Raw genomic sequence first — 19,735 nt, forward strand, 5'->3', positions numbered from 1 at the left:
CACGTTTCAAATGCACTTGACCTCGCTTTTCAATCGTCATGTAAGTGTGACAAGCACACTATTAACACTACATAAATCACGATATTCCTATATTACTCGTGTGACGTGTGCACGCACCATTTTTTTGATTGCGGAGAAATTACACATTAAATTTCCCTGAACTTATGTAGAGAGCAAGCATTGTATACGTATGTATGTATGTATCTATGTATGTAATGTATGTATGTAGTATGTATGTATGTATGTATGTATGTATGCATGCATTTATGTATGTATGTATGTATGTATGTATGTATGTACGTATGTATGTACGTAGTATGTATATAATGTATGTATGTATGTATGTTAGTGTGTATATGTAGTTATGTATGTATGTATTACGTACGAATGTGTGTATGTATGTACGTATGTTTGTATGTTGTGTGTATATGTATGTATGTTTTGTTATGTATGTATGTATATATGTAGTATGTATGTATGTATGTATGTATGTATTATGTATGTATTGTATGTATGTATGTATAATATGCATGCATGTATGTATGTATGTATGTATGTATGTATGTCTGTATGTATGTACGTATGTATGTATGTACGTATGTATGTACGTATGTATGTATGTATATATGTATGTATGTATGTATGTGAGTGTGTATGTATGTATGTATGTACGTACGAATGTATGTATGTATGTATGTATGTATGTACGTATGTGTGTATGTGTGTGTGTATTTATGTATGTATGTATGTATGTATGTATGTATGTATGTATGTATGTATGTATGTATGTACGTACGTATGTATGTATGTATGTATGTATGTATGTATGTATGCATGTATGTGTGTGTGTATGCATGTATGTGTGTGTGTGTGTATGTGTCATTATTCGGTTTTATTCAAGATTTCTAGTCAATACAGAAAGAGTTGGTTGCTCACCTAAATACAAGGCTTCTTCATTGGAATTTCGACATCAACAGGGTATTTTTACATTTATGTGTGTATATGTGCGGTATTTGGAGTCAGTGCCTGTGCAAATTGTATGTTTTGTTTTACTTATCTATTCTCATGCACACAGTTGCATGCCTAGACGTGCACATATATACTTAAATGATAAACTTCTGCAAAGGTTTATAAAGTTTTATAGTTCCTGTGATGGAGTGAATCTGTATTCTTCGAATCATCCCTTTCCTTTCTATATAGGTATGATTTTTCTTTGAGCTTAATTTTTCCTTCTTGGGAGAGTTCAAGCCGATTGCTAAGAAAGCAACAAGACTTTGAGTTAAGAAAGTCCCCGTCGTTTGTAAATATGTGGTTGACTTGGTATGTTGGTTGAACTGTCGATGCATATACCCAAGTGTGTGTATCTATGTAATATGTATATATTTATATATTTATCTATCTGTCTTTATCTACACACACACACACCCACATACACACACACACACACACGGCACACACACACACACACACACACACACACACACAACAATATATACATAGATTAAATTTTGAATTTGAAGCGGCTCTAATATTGTCACATTGGTAGCGCAAGCTTCACCAATGTCACATATTTAATATATGTGTTTTGTTTATGCGTTTATTGACTGCGCGATTCGCCCAGGGAATGCCACAGTCAATAAACCCTTAAGATATCGAGTTTTACCAAAAAGCACCGAATACCTCAAATGAGACGAAACGAATCGCCCCGCAGGTGAAAGAGAACGGTTGAATATCGAAACTTTGCTGCTGTTTCAGCTAGTCGGCACCGTATACTCGAGTCACCTAACGAATTCGATTCGCTGGTCTGAGGTCTACATGCAGATTGCGTAAAATCTATCTGCAGACGTGCAACGGTGCTGCACCAGAAGTCTAATAACTTAAACATTAACGATGGCACACAACCGGTATCACACAATGAATGTGTTTTATTTATTCGCATGCGGTGCCGACGAGCTGCAATAGTATTGATATTCATCGTTCTCGTTCATTTCCGGGGCGATTCATTTCGTCTGATTTCAGGAATTCCATGTGTTTTTAACACACGACGTCTTTAAGAAACTTTTCCTCGGACGAATCCCGCAGTTAATAAGCCTTGAGCAATATAAATATAATTACTTATTATCTTTCAAACATTGACCAAAATCTTATTATTGTCTTTAAACTTTGTTAGTTAAATTAACAAAAATCCTTTGACAAGATGAACGTTCAAAACAAATTAACATATGTCATCTGTGTTATTTCAATTATTAATAATACAAGTTCACACATGCAATTACTCACCCACCCAAACACACATTCACACGCACACTGTACACGTACATACATACACATACATACATACATACATACTCATACATACATACATACATACATACATGCATGCATACATACATACATACATGCATACATACATACATACATACATACATATACATACATACATACATATACATACATACATACATACATACATGCATGCATATATACACGACGGGATTCAATAGTTTCCCGTCTACTAAATTCCATTTGCAAGACATTGATTGATCCGCGGCTGTCGTGAAAGAAACTTGCCCAAGGCTCTCTGAGAGCTTCGACTCAGTTATTTGACAAACACGTATTCGTATAAGAGCTTGCTGGGTTTCGAAAAGACATCTATAATACAAATTTAGTCGACGTAAAACGAAGAAGCAAGAACATCTTCGCTAATTAAAAATCCAAACTTGGAAGGAACTATATTGGCACTGACTGTAGTTTACCCGTTCTCTTGTGATGGGAAGCAGAAGGCTGAACGGAATGCTAGAATTGCAGGTGCGGGCACAGCAATGCGGCAGTTCCAGTATTCTAAGCATTCTAACCCTAGAAGAGAAATGGTGGGTAAAAAAAGCCAAACTTGCTATCTTCAGTTCGGATTTTGTACTTAATTTTACCTATGTTCATGAATGCTCTATCATGGATAAAAGCGGCCGAAATGAGTTCCTCCGAAATGGAATGTTAACCTTGGAGATCAGGGTTGCTATTTCATTGCATTGAACGGTTACAACTCTGGTATTACAGACTTGAGATTAGAATGGTGCAGGGAGGAATCGCAAGACAGCGTCTTCAAGCCAACCAAATGGCACGAGACCTGGCGTTAGACCAAGAATGAGATGTTTGGATAATATCCATAGTTTTAGTTGGTCACGTTTGAGAATCTATCCGAAAGGCTACAGACCGTTACTTCTGGTAGGACTCTAGGGAGGAGGTACCTGAGGACACTACCACCACGATCTTCATAGGATTACTGGGCGAAGATAATGGATGGGTAGATGTATGGATGAACACACCGATCGTATAACACATTTAAAGGAATTTTGTGACATTGTTCGACTGGAATATAAAAAGCTCTTACAAACGGTAATGCCAGAATATTCTCGATGCTTCCAGCAATTAAAAAAGAATTCTCTGCATTTTATTGGCTTGGAACCTGGTTTTTATTTACGAAAACATTGCTAAAGATTGATAAAACCAGTGCATGAACTGCTCCGTATTACCTTGTCCACAACACAATTCTGGACAGAGAACAAAATTAATAGCAGCGCTGTAGAGATCGGGCTAGAAATGTAAAACCGGATTACAAACATAGATGAAAGAAAAACTTATGAATTTGTATATCAAAAATGCAAAAGCCTTGCTGAAAATACTTGAAGAAAATGAAGGCATTGAAATAGCGAGTTAAGAATTTTAAAAACTTTTATGAAAGCTGTTTCTAATTGAACCCGGCATCAACTCTGAAAATTCTGGCTCGCGCGCGAGTTTTGGACAAAATAATGGAAACATCTTGTTAAATGTAAGTTTTCTTATTTAATTTGGAGTTGATCCACCTGGAATTGATGCGTACAGATTCTGAGCAGTCGCTAGGTGAATTTTGAGCCAAACCTATTTTAACTCTTACAGCAGGAAATTGCTTTTTCCTTACTGTTCCAAAATATACCATAAATGTTCAGTTATATGGAGATCCAGTTACCAATTCTGACTAACTTTAGCTGTATGAATCAGCGCATTATCGTCCTGGAAGATAGCGCTACCATGAGAGAACGGTGTTGTCTCATAGGACGGTCATGATCAGCCAAAATACTCAGATAATTATTGACTTTAATTCTCCAATGTAAAACAACTAAAAAAACTAAAAGTATTTCGTGATAGGGCTGTCCAAATCTCTCTTAGCCACCGCCATGGTTCACGTTTATGGCCAGCCAGGGTTGAAAGCTTATTAGGGCTATCTCCAGCAAAAAACTGAAGTGGAAAAAAGAGTAAATAATGATTTATCAGAGAATCTGACTTCATTCCATTGAACCATTGACCACTTCTGATAATCTCACATAATTTTTAAGCAGAGGTTTAGCTATTGCAGCCTTCCCAGGATTTACAGCTTTTCGGAACTCATGACAAAAGGTTTTGGCAAATTAGCAGTCTAACACTGATGTCACTTTTGCTGTGGTAGTTCGATAGATTTTTAGATTCAATGTTTCAGCTTTGTTCTCCATCTAGAATTATGCTTACCAGAGCTGGTCCAAATTCGGTTTTCGAATGTACCTCTCAAAATATTAAACAGCTCAGCACTTCTAGTGACTGAAGCACCACTTACCCGAACTCCAACAACTTGTCTTCTTTGGAAATTAGATAGGCTGAACATTTTAATTTATTTAGATATAAATATTTGCAAAATGAAAAAGAAAAAAAAAGAAGAAAAACAGATATTTATACCACGGAGTACAGGGCATACAAAAACATAAAAACACATACACAGGTTAGAAACAGTTTTGAATTTGTCATATTACCAATTGAAATAACAGTTAAATTAAAATAGTGTTCCTGTTATTTTGTTTATCCCATGCGAGCACGTGAGTGTGTGTCAGTGTACGTGTGTGTGCGTGTGCGTGCGTGTTTGTGTGTGTGTGTGTTTGTGTATACAAGATATGAATATGTATAAAATGTATGTATGCATTTATACAAACATATATTATATTCATATACATATGTGTATATATATATATGTAGATGTATATGTATATATATATGTATATATATAATATATAATATATATATATATAATTTATATATACGTATATTTATATATAATATATATAGATATATATATATATATATATGTATGTATATATATATATATATAATATTATATAAATATATTTCTCTATATATATGTATATACGTATGTATATATATATATATGCATATATGTATATATATATTTATATAAATATATATACATGAGTATATATCATATATACAGGTAATACAGTCTTATATACACATGTGATTACACAAACACACAGACACACAGATAAACACACACACATACACACATACACACACACACACACACACACACACACAACACACAGATAAACATACATTCGCACACTTCCCTTCGCCAGCTCTCAATTTAATTTCCCGATAAAATATAACAAGTTAGAAATTAGAAAGAAATTATAATTCTAACTGAAGTCTAAGTAGGCCAAGAAGCAAACAAAAACTACCCCCGTTCAGTTCCGAAAGGCAATTTACTGCAATGTCTGTTTATTTTTAGTGGGGTCGTTTCAACTTCACTCTAATTGGCCCCAATTTACTATAATTGGAACTATAATTGGCCCAAAAGTAGTTTTGTCTTCTTTTTTTTTTTCTCTCTTTCGTAATTAATATTCGTAATTATCATTTCCTTTATTTTATTTTCGACATCCTCACCCCTCACACCACACGCGCACTGATGCCACCATCACAACCACCTGTCTATTTGCATGTCTGTCACTACCATCATCTTAGCACTTACAATCTCACACCTGCCGCTGCACCTCCTCTTCTTCCTCCTCCTCCTCCTCCTCCTCCTCCTCTTCCTACCGCTGCTGCTACTGCTGCTGTTGCTGCTGTCACAATCACCCTCAATGGATTTGCAACGAAAGTTATCACCACCGCTTTCACCACCACCACCACCACCACCACCATCCTCCTCTATCACTATACTCCTCCACCCTCATCTCATTATCATCTCAAATATCACCATCCTTACCATCGCTGACATCTCCCACCACCACCACCACCAACACCACCACTATCACCGTCACCTCAACCACCATCGCCGCCACCTCTGCCACCATCATCACCGCCAGAAGCTGTCTTAAACCTTTAGTATGTTAGTTTCAAATTGTGGTACAAGGATAGTAATTTCGGAGGGGAGGGGGAGAAAATCGATTACATCGACCCCCTCCTCTTCCCAGTGCTCAACTGCGCTCAGCTTATTTTATCGAGCCGAAAGGATGAAAGGTAAAGTCGTGCTCAGCAGACTTTGAGCTCAGAACATAAAGGCGGGTAAAACGCCGCTTAGCTCTTTGTCCAGCGTGCTAACGATTCTGCCAGCTCTCCAAATTAAACTTCCAATAGATCGAAATAAAGAAGAAGCGAAAAATCTCAGCTAATGAAGGAACAATCTAGTAACCAGTCTGTAAATGGTGGAAAACCCATTTTTTAAATCCATAAATTTAGTCGAACAATCAAACATTTTTCTTCTTTACTTCTTGATCTTGACTTCTTAATCTTATATTATCACTCACTCTCAGAAAATGTATGCATATAAATCCAGTTTTATCTATACGTGTATGTAGACATACGTGTATGTAGGCGTGTATATAAGCACACACACACACACACACACACACACACACACACACACACACACACACACACATATTTGTAATTATACACACACATACATATTTGCGTGGATGTGCGTGTGTGCATGTGTTTACATATTTGAACAAACACATTTACACAATAACGTTGTAATACAATGGACCACGTTGTGCTCGCAGAGTCAGAAATGGGCGGAGAGAGGGGACGAAAACAGCTCCATATTGCTTTTTTTTTTTCTCAAACTTTATGATTTAGTTTCTGAATGTGATGGATTTTCACACTTCCGTATGGACATTATTTCTCATCTGCTCATCGAAAGAATATTTATTAGTTTTATTGCATTGTTTGGAAAAAAAAAAAAATTGGATTATAATGAAAAATGCGAGCGCATTTCATGCTAATATTCTTAAGTTATAATATCTGGAAAAGTTCAGAACAAGATTTCTACAGTAGAATTTGCCTTATTTGTCACCTCCAAAGGAAACTAAAAATTACTTAAAATTAAAATTCTACTGTACTTAAAATATTGCAGCCGAGAATAACATTTTTAAAATTAAAAAAACATTATATCAGATAAATTTGCGATAATTTATTTTATTTATTAAGAGAATCTACAAAACAAATAAATCTTTAAAAGTATGGTACAAAAATAATCAAAAATAAATTTAAACAAAAACTATTTTTTAAAATTATGTCTTTTGAAATATACGATTAAAATAGCCATTTTATTTAGTTGTATCAAGTACAAACAATAAAATATGAAGCTATAAGTAATATTGCACAAGATTTTTTTCACTTCAGTTGAAATCCCATTACAAGAAAACAAACAAACAAAACAACAACATTGATTGTAGTAGAATGTTCATTAAATGGTTTCAAGTCAACCGTATGTTGAGTCAATTCTTCCACATTAAAATCTGGCAAATAAATCCTAAGTAAAATTTATTAGTTAGCATTAATAGAGTACCGAGTTAGCCTAATTCGTCTTTGGCTAATTCGTTTCTTCACCTAATTCGTCACTTCCAATTTTCTCCTAGGCATGACTAATTAGGCGAATTCTAGTGTAATTTAAAAAAAAATAATTTTATCTTATTTCATTTTTAAAATAGTAATTTTTCCAAAAATAATCCTATGGGCTTAAATACAGACTTAAATAATTTTGCTTAAACGTTTTGTTTTCTGAAAATTATAAAAATTACTGGGACTATTATACATGAAAAGAGTTTCTGAATATAAACCCATAGGCTTAAAATCAGAAAATTGGAAAAACCCAGAAATGTTTTTATAATTTTCGTTTTAATAAAATATAGTAAATTTTAGAAATGTTATTCTCGGCAGCAATATTTTAAGTACAGTAGAATTTTAATTTTAAGTACTTTTTAGTTTCCTTTAGAGGTGGCGAATTAGGCAAATTCTACTGTTGAAATCTTGTTCTGTACTTTTCCAGATATTATAACTTAAGAATATTAGCATGTATGCGCCCCCAACTTTTCATTGTATATATATACATATATATATATATATATATATATATATATATATATATAGGATGAGGAGTTTTCGTCAGGATAACTTATTAAACTAATGGGTATGCGTTCTGAGAGCTCACTACTTTAATCTCTCTCTCTCTCTCTCTCTCTCTCTCTCTATATATATATATATATATATACACACACATATATATATATGTGTGTGTGTGTATGTGTGTGTGTGTGTGTGTCTGTGTTTGTCCCCACCACCATCGCTTGACAACTGATGTTGGTGTGTTTACGTCCCCGTAACTAGCGGTTCGGCCTAAGAGACCGATAGAATGAGTACTAGGCTTACAAAGAATAAGTCCTGGAGTCGAGTAGATCGATTAGAGGCGGTGCTCCAGCATGGCCGCAATCAAATGACTGAAACAATTAAAAGAATAAAAGAATATACATACACACACATATATATGTGATATAAATATATATATATGTGCGTGTGCGTGTGTGTGTGTGCATGTGTGTGTGTGCGTGTTTTTGTGTGCGTATGTATGCGTATATGAATATATATATATATGCTTGTCTGTGTGATTGTGTGTGAGAGAGAGAGAGTGTATGTGTGAGTAAGCAAATTTTTAGACTTATGAATATGCAGGTGCAGGCGCGCGTAGCCGTGTGGCAAGAAATTTTTTCCACACCCAATAGTCCGGGTTCAGTTCCACTGAGTGTTTCATTAGAGCTTCGGGCTGATAAAAGCCTTGTGTAGATATAAGAATGGAATCTGAAAGAAACCCGTCGTATATATATATACATATACATATATATGTTATATATATATATATATATATATATATATTACTCTTTTACTCTTTTACTTGTTTCAGTCATTTGACTGCGGCCATGCTGGAGCACCGCCTTTAGTCGAGCAAATCGACCCCGGGACTTATCTCTTTGTAAGCCCAGTCACTTATTCTATCTGTCTCTTTTGCGAACCGCTAAGTGACGGGGACGTAAACACACCAGCATCGGTTGTCAAGCATGCTAGAGGGAAACACAGACACACAAACATACATACACATACATACATATATATATATATACATATATACGACAGGCTTCTTTCAGTTTCCGTCTACCAAATCCACTCACAAGGCATTGGTCGCCCGAGGCTATAGTAGAAGACACTTGCCCAAGATGCCACGCAGGTACTGAACCCAGAACCATATATATATTACACGAATCAAATCTACTCCTCAGAGTTTATATGGTATATTGTCATTGTCATCATCATCATCATCATCAGCAGCAGCAGCAGCCGTTTAAGAATTTGGACCTGGAGATCTCCATTTCCAGCGACTTCCAGTGGTATCGGGCGTCACGAAGAGCCCTCGACTACAACAAGACGACCAAAGTTTTTTTTTTGGGTTTTCAAGGTCTGGGGGTCTCCCGCCCCTGAGCCCCAGACCATCACCTAATCACCCTTACCCGTCTTGTTGCTTAACAACAACCACAACAACAACAACAACAGCAGCAGCAGCAGCAGCAGCAACAACAACAACAACCGCAAAACTCTTAAGGTCGAGGATGCTGTTGGGACCCTTGGTAATAACCATAACTCAGACAAGTGTTTTTTTTTTTTGCATCACAATTTGGACCTTCATCATAGACTCGAACCTAACCCACTGGTCTAACAATGTCACAAGTTCAATAATCACACCCAACAGCTCAGCTGATTAATTATTATTATTATTGTTGTTTTCTTTTGTTTTTCGTTGACAAGCTTTATTCACAATTCCAATAACCGTTGTTTCGTAATTGCTTTGGATTTTGTCATAAAATGTCTCCAAGAGAATCTGTAGCAATGACTATGAGAATTTGTAGTCAACATCTACACAGTCTTGGAAAACAGTTGCTAAGTGTCAATAGTCGACCTCTCACTCTCTTTCAGTATATTTTTACTAGCATTTTTTTTGGTTTCTGTCTTTGAGAATTTCTTCAACGTTCTTTGGAATTTCAATGTGCAGCTGTTTTCTTTTGTTATGTGAACAAAAAATAGTAGGTGTGAGTGTTGGGGGAGAGTAAGGAGAGAGAGAGAGAGAGAGAGAGAGAGTGTGTGTGTGTGTGTGAGAGAGTGTGTGTGAAGAATATAGTGATAGAGAATAAAGAGAGAGAGAGAGATTAAAGTAGTGAGCTCTCAGAACGCATATTTGAGGGAGAGTAAGGAGAGAGAATGTGTGTGTAAAGGAGAGAGAATATTTGATGGCGAGAGAGAATGTTTGAGGGAGAGAGAGAGAGAGAGTAAGAGAGTGAAAGAGAAAGAAAATGAGAGAGAGAGAGAGTAAGAGAGTAAGAGAGAGAATGAAAGAATGAGGAAGAGACTGAAAGGGCGAGGTGATGTGGGAGAGAATTAGTGAGTGAGAAAGAGAATGAAGGAGGAGAGGAAGGGAGAGTGAATGAGGGCTGAGAATGAGAGAGTGAAGAGAGAGTGACAATGAGGGGTGGGGAGAGGGAAAGAGAAGTAATGTAAGGAAGTGAAAAAGTATTCGAGAAATGAGAGGAGAAAAAAGGTTCAGAGAATACAATACACACACATACACATAATCGCACACGCACATGCAACTATACACGTACACACACTCACACACGCAATCACACACGCAATCACACACTGACAGTGACATACTCCAACACACACATACACCCAATCACTTCCACACATACACACGCATACTAACACCTATACCCGCATACACAGACACACACAGTGACACCAACACATACATACTAAGTGGCATAGAGACCGAGTGAAACACACATACTGACATACACACACACACACACTGACATACACACGCAGACAGACACAATCACACACGCGAACACACACACTGGCATACAGACACACACACACACACACACACACATACAAATACACAAACACAAACACACACTGACATACACACACACATACACACATACAAATACACACACACACTGACATACACACACACACATACAAACACACACACACACACACACATACAAACACACACACACTGACATACACACACACATACACACACTGATATACACAAACACACACACACACACACATACAAATACACACACACACACAAATACACAAACACACACAAGCCAGATGGAATGAGGAAGAAATAATATAAATAAATGGAGTAATTAAAGTGAAGAAAGTTGAAAAATAGGAGAGAAATAAAAAAACGAAGGAAAATGTGAAGGAGAGAAAGAAGGATAAGAAAGATTAAATGTGAAGAAAATCAGGTGAGAGGAAAGAAAGAAAGAAAGAAAGGAAAAAGAAAGAAAAGGTAAAGGAAGAAGAATAAATAAATGAAGTGTTTATCAATTGCTGTGATTTCTGGTGATTGATTTACAGTGGTGGTGGCAGTGGGAGGTGGTCATATAGTGGGGGGAAAGCGGTGGTGGTGGTGGTGGTGGTGCTGGTAGGTGGTGGTGGTGGTAGTTGTGTAGCGGGCTTTGGAAGGGACGACCATGAAAATAACAAGATTGGTACCGGTGTTTGTAGAACAACAGTAAAAACAAACACACACACACACACACACAAAACTAATAGTGGTAGGTGGTGGTGGTGGTGGAAGTAGTAGTGGTAGTAGTCGTGGCAGTGGTAGTAGTGGTAGTGGTGGTAGTGGTGGTGACGGTAATGGTGGTATATACTATATTTCTTTTATAGGCCACAAGGCGACAATAACAAAACAAGCGACAAGTGGGGGCTTAGCACAAAAACGATGACAGCAACAAAATTTAAGCAATAAGATTCCCCCTAAGATGTAGGGTGTTCCACTCAGGGCCAACCAAGGAACCGACACATCCTGGTCATCCTGACCGCCAAGGGCACTCCAGGCAGGGCACCTCTCTCCTTCTCATCTTCACCGGTTTTCAGGTGTATGCTCAGGGTAGACCCATTCACAACGCCAATAATAATTATCATAATAAAAATCCCAATAAAAACTGTTTGATATTATTGTGACTGTTCTTATTACTGTTGTTTTTATTGTTATTGTTGTAGTTGTTGTTTTTGTTGCTATTGTTATTTTATTGTCCTGCTGATGTTGCATTTTTAAGCATACTGCTTTTTTTGTTTTGTTTTCTTTTTTTTTTTTTGTAAAAGCGGCAAGATGGCAGAATTGTAAGCGCGCCGGACAAAATGCTTAGCAGCAACGCGTCCGTTTTCTTTTTTTTACGTTCTAGATTCAAAAGTCGCTGGGATCGACTTTGCCTTTCCTCCTTTTGGGGGTCGATAACATAAGTACCATTTGAGCACTGGTATCGATGCAATCGACTTAGCCCCAACCCTGAGGTTGTTGGCTTTGTGCCAAAATTTGAAAGCAGTATTTCTATCTGGAAAGTCCATCTTCTCTCAAGTCCCTCCATGTTGTTTCACGTTCAGTTTGAATACTTTTAATATCATACTTCATGAAGAATTGGATGAAAAAAAAAAAATGAAGGCTCCCAATTTGTTACTAAGCAGCTTGTCCTCTGTAAGTATTTCTTCTAAGAGCGTAAGTTCTTCGGAGGGCCGCTCGTCATCCTGAGCGGGATGAGTTTGGATATTTTCTATTCTTTTCTGAACAATCTTTACTTACCGAAGCGACCTCCTGACATTTCGTAGAACTCGAGGAACAGTTAAACTAAGAAACAAACCGTCAACAGACTAGACTTTTTTCAAGATGAACGCATGCTCCAAGTTTTTTACTCTCAAGGCCTACTCTAAGTGTTTACTTGGTGTTGGAACACCAAGTGTCTACTCCAACTTTTTTTCCAGAATATCTTTAATGTTCCAAACAGATGTAAATAAAACTTTTCTCCGTACTCAAAGACAATTGAAGAAGGGCTCCATTAGTTGTTTATGTTATAGGTCGCGTTATTGAGGCGCCGTTTGGAGCCGGGTGCCATGAAACTCTAAATAACTCAAAGTATTACTGATCAAGCTTGCTTCCCAACCACATAGCTCCGAGTTCAGTCTCAATGCGTGACACCTTGGGTAAGTGTATTCTACTATAGCTTCGAACAGACCAAAACCTTGTGAGTGGATATGGGAGACGGAAAATGGAAAAATCCCGTCGTATATATGTATATATATGTAAAGATATATATATATATATATATATATATATATATGTATGTGTGTGTGTGTGTTTGTGTCTGTCCACTTGAAAACCGGTGTTAGTGTGTTTACGTCTTCGTAACCTGGCAATTAGGTAAAAAAGCACGATAAAACAAGAACCGATCTTAAAAGTAATAAGCACTGGGGCCAATTCATTCGACTAAAAATTCTTCGAAGCAGTGCCCCAGCATGGCCGCAGTCTAAGTGACTGAAGCAACTAAAGGGTAAAAGAATATCTATAGATATAATATTATTATTATTATTATTATTATTATTATTTTATTATTATTATTATTATTATTATTATTATTATTATTATTAATAATAATAATAATAATAATAATAATAATAATAATAATAATAATAATAATAATGATAATAATAATTATAATGATAATTCCAGTACATACAGACCGAACCATCAAGGCAATAAACCAGATATTGTTGTGAAAGACCAAAACAATAAAGTTTGCTTATTGATCGACATGAGCATCCCCTGTGATCATAATATCTCAGCGAAAGAGTTTGACAAGCTCAGAAAATATAAAGACCTACTCATTGAAATTGAGAAAATGTGGCATCTCAAGGCGGTTACAATACCAGTGATCGTAGGAGCACTAGGAATGATCAAGAAGGGAACCGAAAATTATATGAGAATGATCCCTGGCTTACCATCCCTGCAAGAAGTGCAAAAGATTGTCTTAACTGGTACATCACACGTATTGAGAAGAGCATTGTCGATGTGAGAACTGTTGCTGCTCATGTATTTTAATTTAACTTTAAAAAAAAAAAAAATGCACGAACTACTGAGTTTGGTTTAATGGCCTACCAATATACACTATGAGTTTCTTTGCCCTAGGAGTCGGGAAGACACTCGGCAAGAAATGGAAGCAAATTTGAAAGAAGAAAAAAAAGTAATAATAATAATGATAATAATGATAATAATAATAATTATTATAATAATGATTATGTGCGTCTGCGTTCGCGCGTGTATGTAGCAAAATACGAAGGCTGTGGTCAATCAAGAGAACAGACGTGATACCAATGGGAATTGGTGAACTTGGAAGTATCAGCACTCAGCTACCAACATGACTGGAAAAGATCGGTGCAAGTGTGAAGGTGGAAAACCTACAAAAACCAGCATTGCTGGGAACTACAAGAATTCTTTGCAGGGTTCTTGAAGCATGACCAGTAAATATGTGTCACCTTAGTCCGCTGCTTGTGGACAGCTGACGCTTTCCATCATACCCAGCAAAATAAGCAGTGAGTTTTCATATAATAATAATGATATATAATAATAATAATAATATAATAATAATAATATATATATTATATATATATATATGTTTGGATTAACTATATAAATATATATATATATATAATATATATATATATATATATATATATATATATATATATATATATGTTCACATACATATACATACATACATACATACATACATACATACATACATACATACATACATACATATATATATATATATATATATTGGTAAAAACGGTAAGACAACAAAAGAAAGAAAGAGATCTCGATATTATGTAAATAGAGGAATTTATCTTTCGGTAGCCATGATAAAACTCGGAGTTTTATCATGGCTACAGAATAATTGTCATATATATATTTATGTGTATGTATGTATGTATGCATGCTTGTATGTATGTATTTATATATGTATGTACAATCGGTATATTCGACGGCATAATTAAAGATTTGGTTTGAGTGAGTTTATTACAATATCATGAATCATTTAATCCTACATGTGTTTTAATGACGAAAATTTGTACGTAATACGACATTCGTTACATAAACGGTTACATAATAGAATTGCAATGCCAGATCTTCAGGGGAATATTGTAATTTAATTCAGTACTGTCAACCGACCTATATATATGATTGAATTACAATATTCCACTGAGGATCTGGCCTGTGAAACGCACGTAAGATTAAGTAAATCACTTATACCAATTCTTCTGTTTTACTCAATGTTCGGAGATTCAGTCGGTAAATCATTCATATGTATATTATATCAAGTAAAACACACGCGATAAAATAAGGCTTAATACTTCATTGAAATTTGGATAGACATGGATTTACACCTTCTAAACAATGAATAACTACTGTGCTGTCTCAGTCGAGATAGCACTACTTGATTACACGCGCACTCAAATTTACAGGTATGTTTATGTATAAATACACAGGCATGTGTATTTGTGCATGCGTGTGTGTAGGTGTGGTGTGTGTGTGTGTGTGTGTGTGTGTGTGTGCGTGCGTGCGTGCGTGTGTGCCTCCTCGCGTGTATGTAGCATAAGTATGTTCGAAAAAGATCAAATTTATACCGTGATTCTACACACGTAATAGGGTGGGTATTATCGGCTGAAGAGGAGCGGAAAACAACCAAGAAACGAAATTTTAAGCAGTTAACCATGAATATATGAAGTAATGTGAATTATATAATTAGATCGATCGATCGATAGATTGATATATAGATTTACATAAACATAAACATATATATATATATATATATATATATATACATATATACACACATATGTATATATATATATGTATATGTACGTATATATACACAAACACACACATACATACACATAAACACACACACACATGCACGTACACACACACACACCTATAACTATTGTACACGCTGACAAACACTGTATATATCTTACAAATGTAACACAGTGAGATCTTTCGATTAGCAAACGCCCTCTATCCAGTTAGTAAACAAAAATTCCCTCTTTAGATATTTAAGTTAGGAAAGTAACAATTATATGCAACTATAGAAAATGTTGTCCTTACTGTATTTTCAATTTATTTGTTTTATTAGAGTTACCTCCCCTTCAAAAAAGATGTAAATGTACTACGAGAGTGCTTTGGTTTAGTTTATTGCATGGATCGTCTGAGTTAATCGAAGGTTTATAATCCAGTGTGTTACATTTAGAACAGCCTACTGGTTTATTGTGTTTAATATGTCGGAAAGCTTCGTCGACATTAGCCTCGGTCGTATTATTGATATACAGAACAAAGCCTACCTCATCTGCTGATCCATTTGTGCCTTTTCGATCCGTTTGTCTTTCGCTCTTCGGTTCTGGAACCAGATCTTGATCTGGGTTTCTGTCAAGTTCAACATCTCAGCCAATTCGAATCGCCGAGGTCGTGTGATATATTCAGTTCGGTTATACTCCAGTTCTAACTTCAGTGTCTGCTCACTGGTGAATGTCGTACGCTGACGTCGGGGACGGTTCTCTTTCCTTTTCCGTCTTTGAACTGGAAAAAGAAAAAGAAAAGAAACGTACAAAAGGTGAAAATATTCAAGTATAAATATTGATTTCTAACATTGAAATAAAATCACATTTTAAGAAAGAGTAGCGATGATAAAATCTATCTATTCCTTGCTTTCCGCACAAGATGTGAGACATTACAAAGAGGGTAGGTATATAGACAAAGAGGTGAAATATATGTGCTAATTGATAAGCTTTTTTTTACAGGAAATAAATAATATGTTTATCATATTCCTTTAATGTAACTCATTAATACAACTAAATTACTATTTACTAACTAACTATAAATCTCTATTAATAATACTCTGATATATATAATTTTTTATAAATATGAAATGATTTCTATACTCCCCATCCCTATAAAAGATCCTAAAATGCATTAGAATCCTTTAAAAATAACTATCTAAAAGATATCTATTTAATATCACAAGCAGGCTTATGGTTGTTAAATGGTTAAGGAGCATTAGAAGTCTCTATTCTCCCTACCCCACTAGCTTCAGCCTACTTACTTTTGCTAGAATACAGCCAAATGTACAAAAGTTAAATTCCTCATAACATGGTTGGATTTTTAGCTCTACCATTTAAACTGCCCCTTCCTCTATCTATAAATAGAAAAACAATTCTTGATTGTCTCCACCGAACGTAATAGAAAACCCCTTCCCCATTGGTAAATCAAAATAACAAAGTGAACTCAGTGATAAAAAATCTGCCCATGAGCAAAGGTCTTCTACTACCATGGTTTTATTGATGAATGTCACCTCTCTGTCTATATACCTACCCTCTTTGTAATGTTGGCAAATAGAATAAGTGTAAAAATGAACATTGTTAATTTAATTTTTAAAATTCCATATGTGGCTGAAGAGTGCTCTACATTTTAAAACTGATGTAATACTTACATGTTTAATTAAATGAAGCAGCATGAAACGATTGTACTACACTACCTTTGGATATCCTTGTTGCTTATTTTGATTAATTATATGATATATATATATATATATATATATATATATATACTATATATATATACACATACACACACTCACACACACACACACACACACACACACACACACACACACACACCACACACACATGTTAGATTAATTCGGTCTGTGCAACTTAAAGTTTCGTAGATTCGTCAAACGAACAATAAATTCGTCAGGTTCGTAGAACCAATTGAGGAGGAGATCAAGCTGGCTTCCGGCTATAGAACTGCCGTTGGTCAACGCAGATCATATGATGTTATCAATTTAGGAGCGACATCAGTTACTGCATAGAATTGCTTGGCAGCGTGTTAGGACAGATGTAGGTGGCGGTGTTCTTCTGTCATGGGAGAGAGGCTCGGTTCGCTAGCAACAACTGTTAGCTAGAGTATACATAACGCACGCGCGCGCACAAAATCTGATGGTTATCGCTAGCGAGCCGATCCCCTGTGTCTCTAGACAAAATGTCTGTCACCAACATTCTGTCCGAACATGAAGTCCTAAAAATTCTCTTCGATCAGTGTAGTTTATGTCGATTTGTATAGGCGCAGGTGTGGCTGTGTGGTAAGAAGTTTGCTTCCCAACCACATGCTACCTGGTTCAGTCCCACTGCATGGCACCTTGGGCAAGTGTCTTTTACTATGGCCTCGGTCCGACCTAAGTCTTGTGAGTCGATTGGGTAGACGGAAACTGAAACAAAGCTGTCGTATATATATATATATATATATATATATATATATATATATTGATAAATATATGGCAAGACAACGAAAGAAAGAAAGAGACCTCGATATTATGTAAATAGAGGAATTTATCTGAAATATGTGACAATTATTCAGTAACCATGATAAAACTCCGAGTTTCGGATGCCGAGATGGAAAACAACGCCACCATCTCTTCAGTTATCCGGCCATCGGAAAAATGCTATGAAAAATGATCGTTAAACAAAGGGAAATTACTGTGTGATTGACCGTTATTAAGACAAAAGAGCTATTCCAATGACCACTAAGTAAGGGGGTAAAAGTTCATAGTATTCGCGTAAGCGCCGCCTGTTCATACCTACACATGTGCGCCCGCACACCTACATGTGTTTGTTCGTTGCTCATTGAATTGAACACTGTCAGGATGTGCGTTGGTGGCCGTCTTGAATCGAAGAACCGTTGAAGAGCCGCGACTGCAAGGTAGGCACTTGTTTTTTTAGGGAATCGGTGGGGAATTTGTTGTATGACCTTATTTTACCTTTTTTCATATAAGAAGTCCTCACTGGGTCCTGGACATTTGTCTGCTGCAGTCGCACTGAGTAACTCTCTCAGCAGTGACAATTATTTTGTTTTGCTGGGCGTGTCCCGCTACCAAACTTTGAAAAATTTATGAAAAATTCGACCCATTCGACCTGCTACGGTGAACTGGAATATGTGTGTGAAGCAATATTCTTGTAAATTATCTGTGGACCGGGATTACCTGAGTAGCGGAAGTGTGTTGCCGTGCCTGTCTTCCTTCATTTTTTTCCTCTGCTGTCTTTCTGTTTTTTCTTTGTGTTTCTTTGGACATTTTATTTGAACATTTAAAATTTTGTGTTGAACTTTTTTCCTGTGTTTTTTGCAAGCATGGCAAAAAATAAAAATACTGCCTTGGAGTGGGAAATTGTGCCCCCCAAGCAGTGGGTAAAGGACTTTAATGAGAGAACGGTGGTGTTGAGGACATATTCCAAGTCCCCCGACACCATCACTGTGTTCTCTCAAGTGGACATTGAGAAAGATTTGGCAGAATACCTCCCAACTATCAAGTTTATTGCAAGGGGTGTCAAATATACAACAGTGTGGTTGCTATTTGACACCCCTGAGGAGGCTCGCATTTTTGCGAGTCAGCCCCTGGAAGGGGGAAAAATCCTGTTTCATCCCACATATCGAGGGAGGAAATTGACAAGAGCTTGGGTGTGTGGGCTGCCACCCGGAATAGAGCCCGAGTGGATAGAGGTCACTATCCGCCGGGGTCTGGTTGGAAACGGAGCCAAGCTCTTAAATGTTAAAATGTTGCCTGCGGTGAGTGGGTGGGGTCAAAAGCAGTTTTGACCCTGTGGACCCAATCAGCCGATGATCTGGAGTTTCCAGATT

The 19,735-nt window shown here is 36.4% G+C and overlaps 1 protein-coding gene across 1 annotated transcript; it reads right to left on the reverse strand.

Moving 5' to 3' along the window:
- Nucleotides 1–2,756: 2,756 nt before the first annotated feature.
- LOC115231097 (homeobox protein rough-like) lies at nt 2,757–16,624 on the reverse strand (the record flags this gene model as incomplete). Its single annotated transcript, XM_029801181.1, has 4 exons — nt 2,757–2,856; nt 3,531–3,591; nt 4,625–4,664; nt 16,390–16,624. Coding segments are annotated over 4 exons (436 nt in total), but the record flags the coding sequence as incomplete, so codon positions are not given.
- Nucleotides 16,625–19,735: the final 3,111 nt, after the last annotated feature.

This window comes from Octopus sinensis, unplaced genomic scaffold (assembly GCF_006345805.1).
Source record: "Octopus sinensis unplaced genomic scaffold, ASM634580v1 Contig17379, whole genome shotgun sequence".
Taxonomy (NCBI): Eukaryota; Metazoa; Mollusca; class Cephalopoda; order Octopoda; family Octopodidae; genus Octopus; species Octopus sinensis.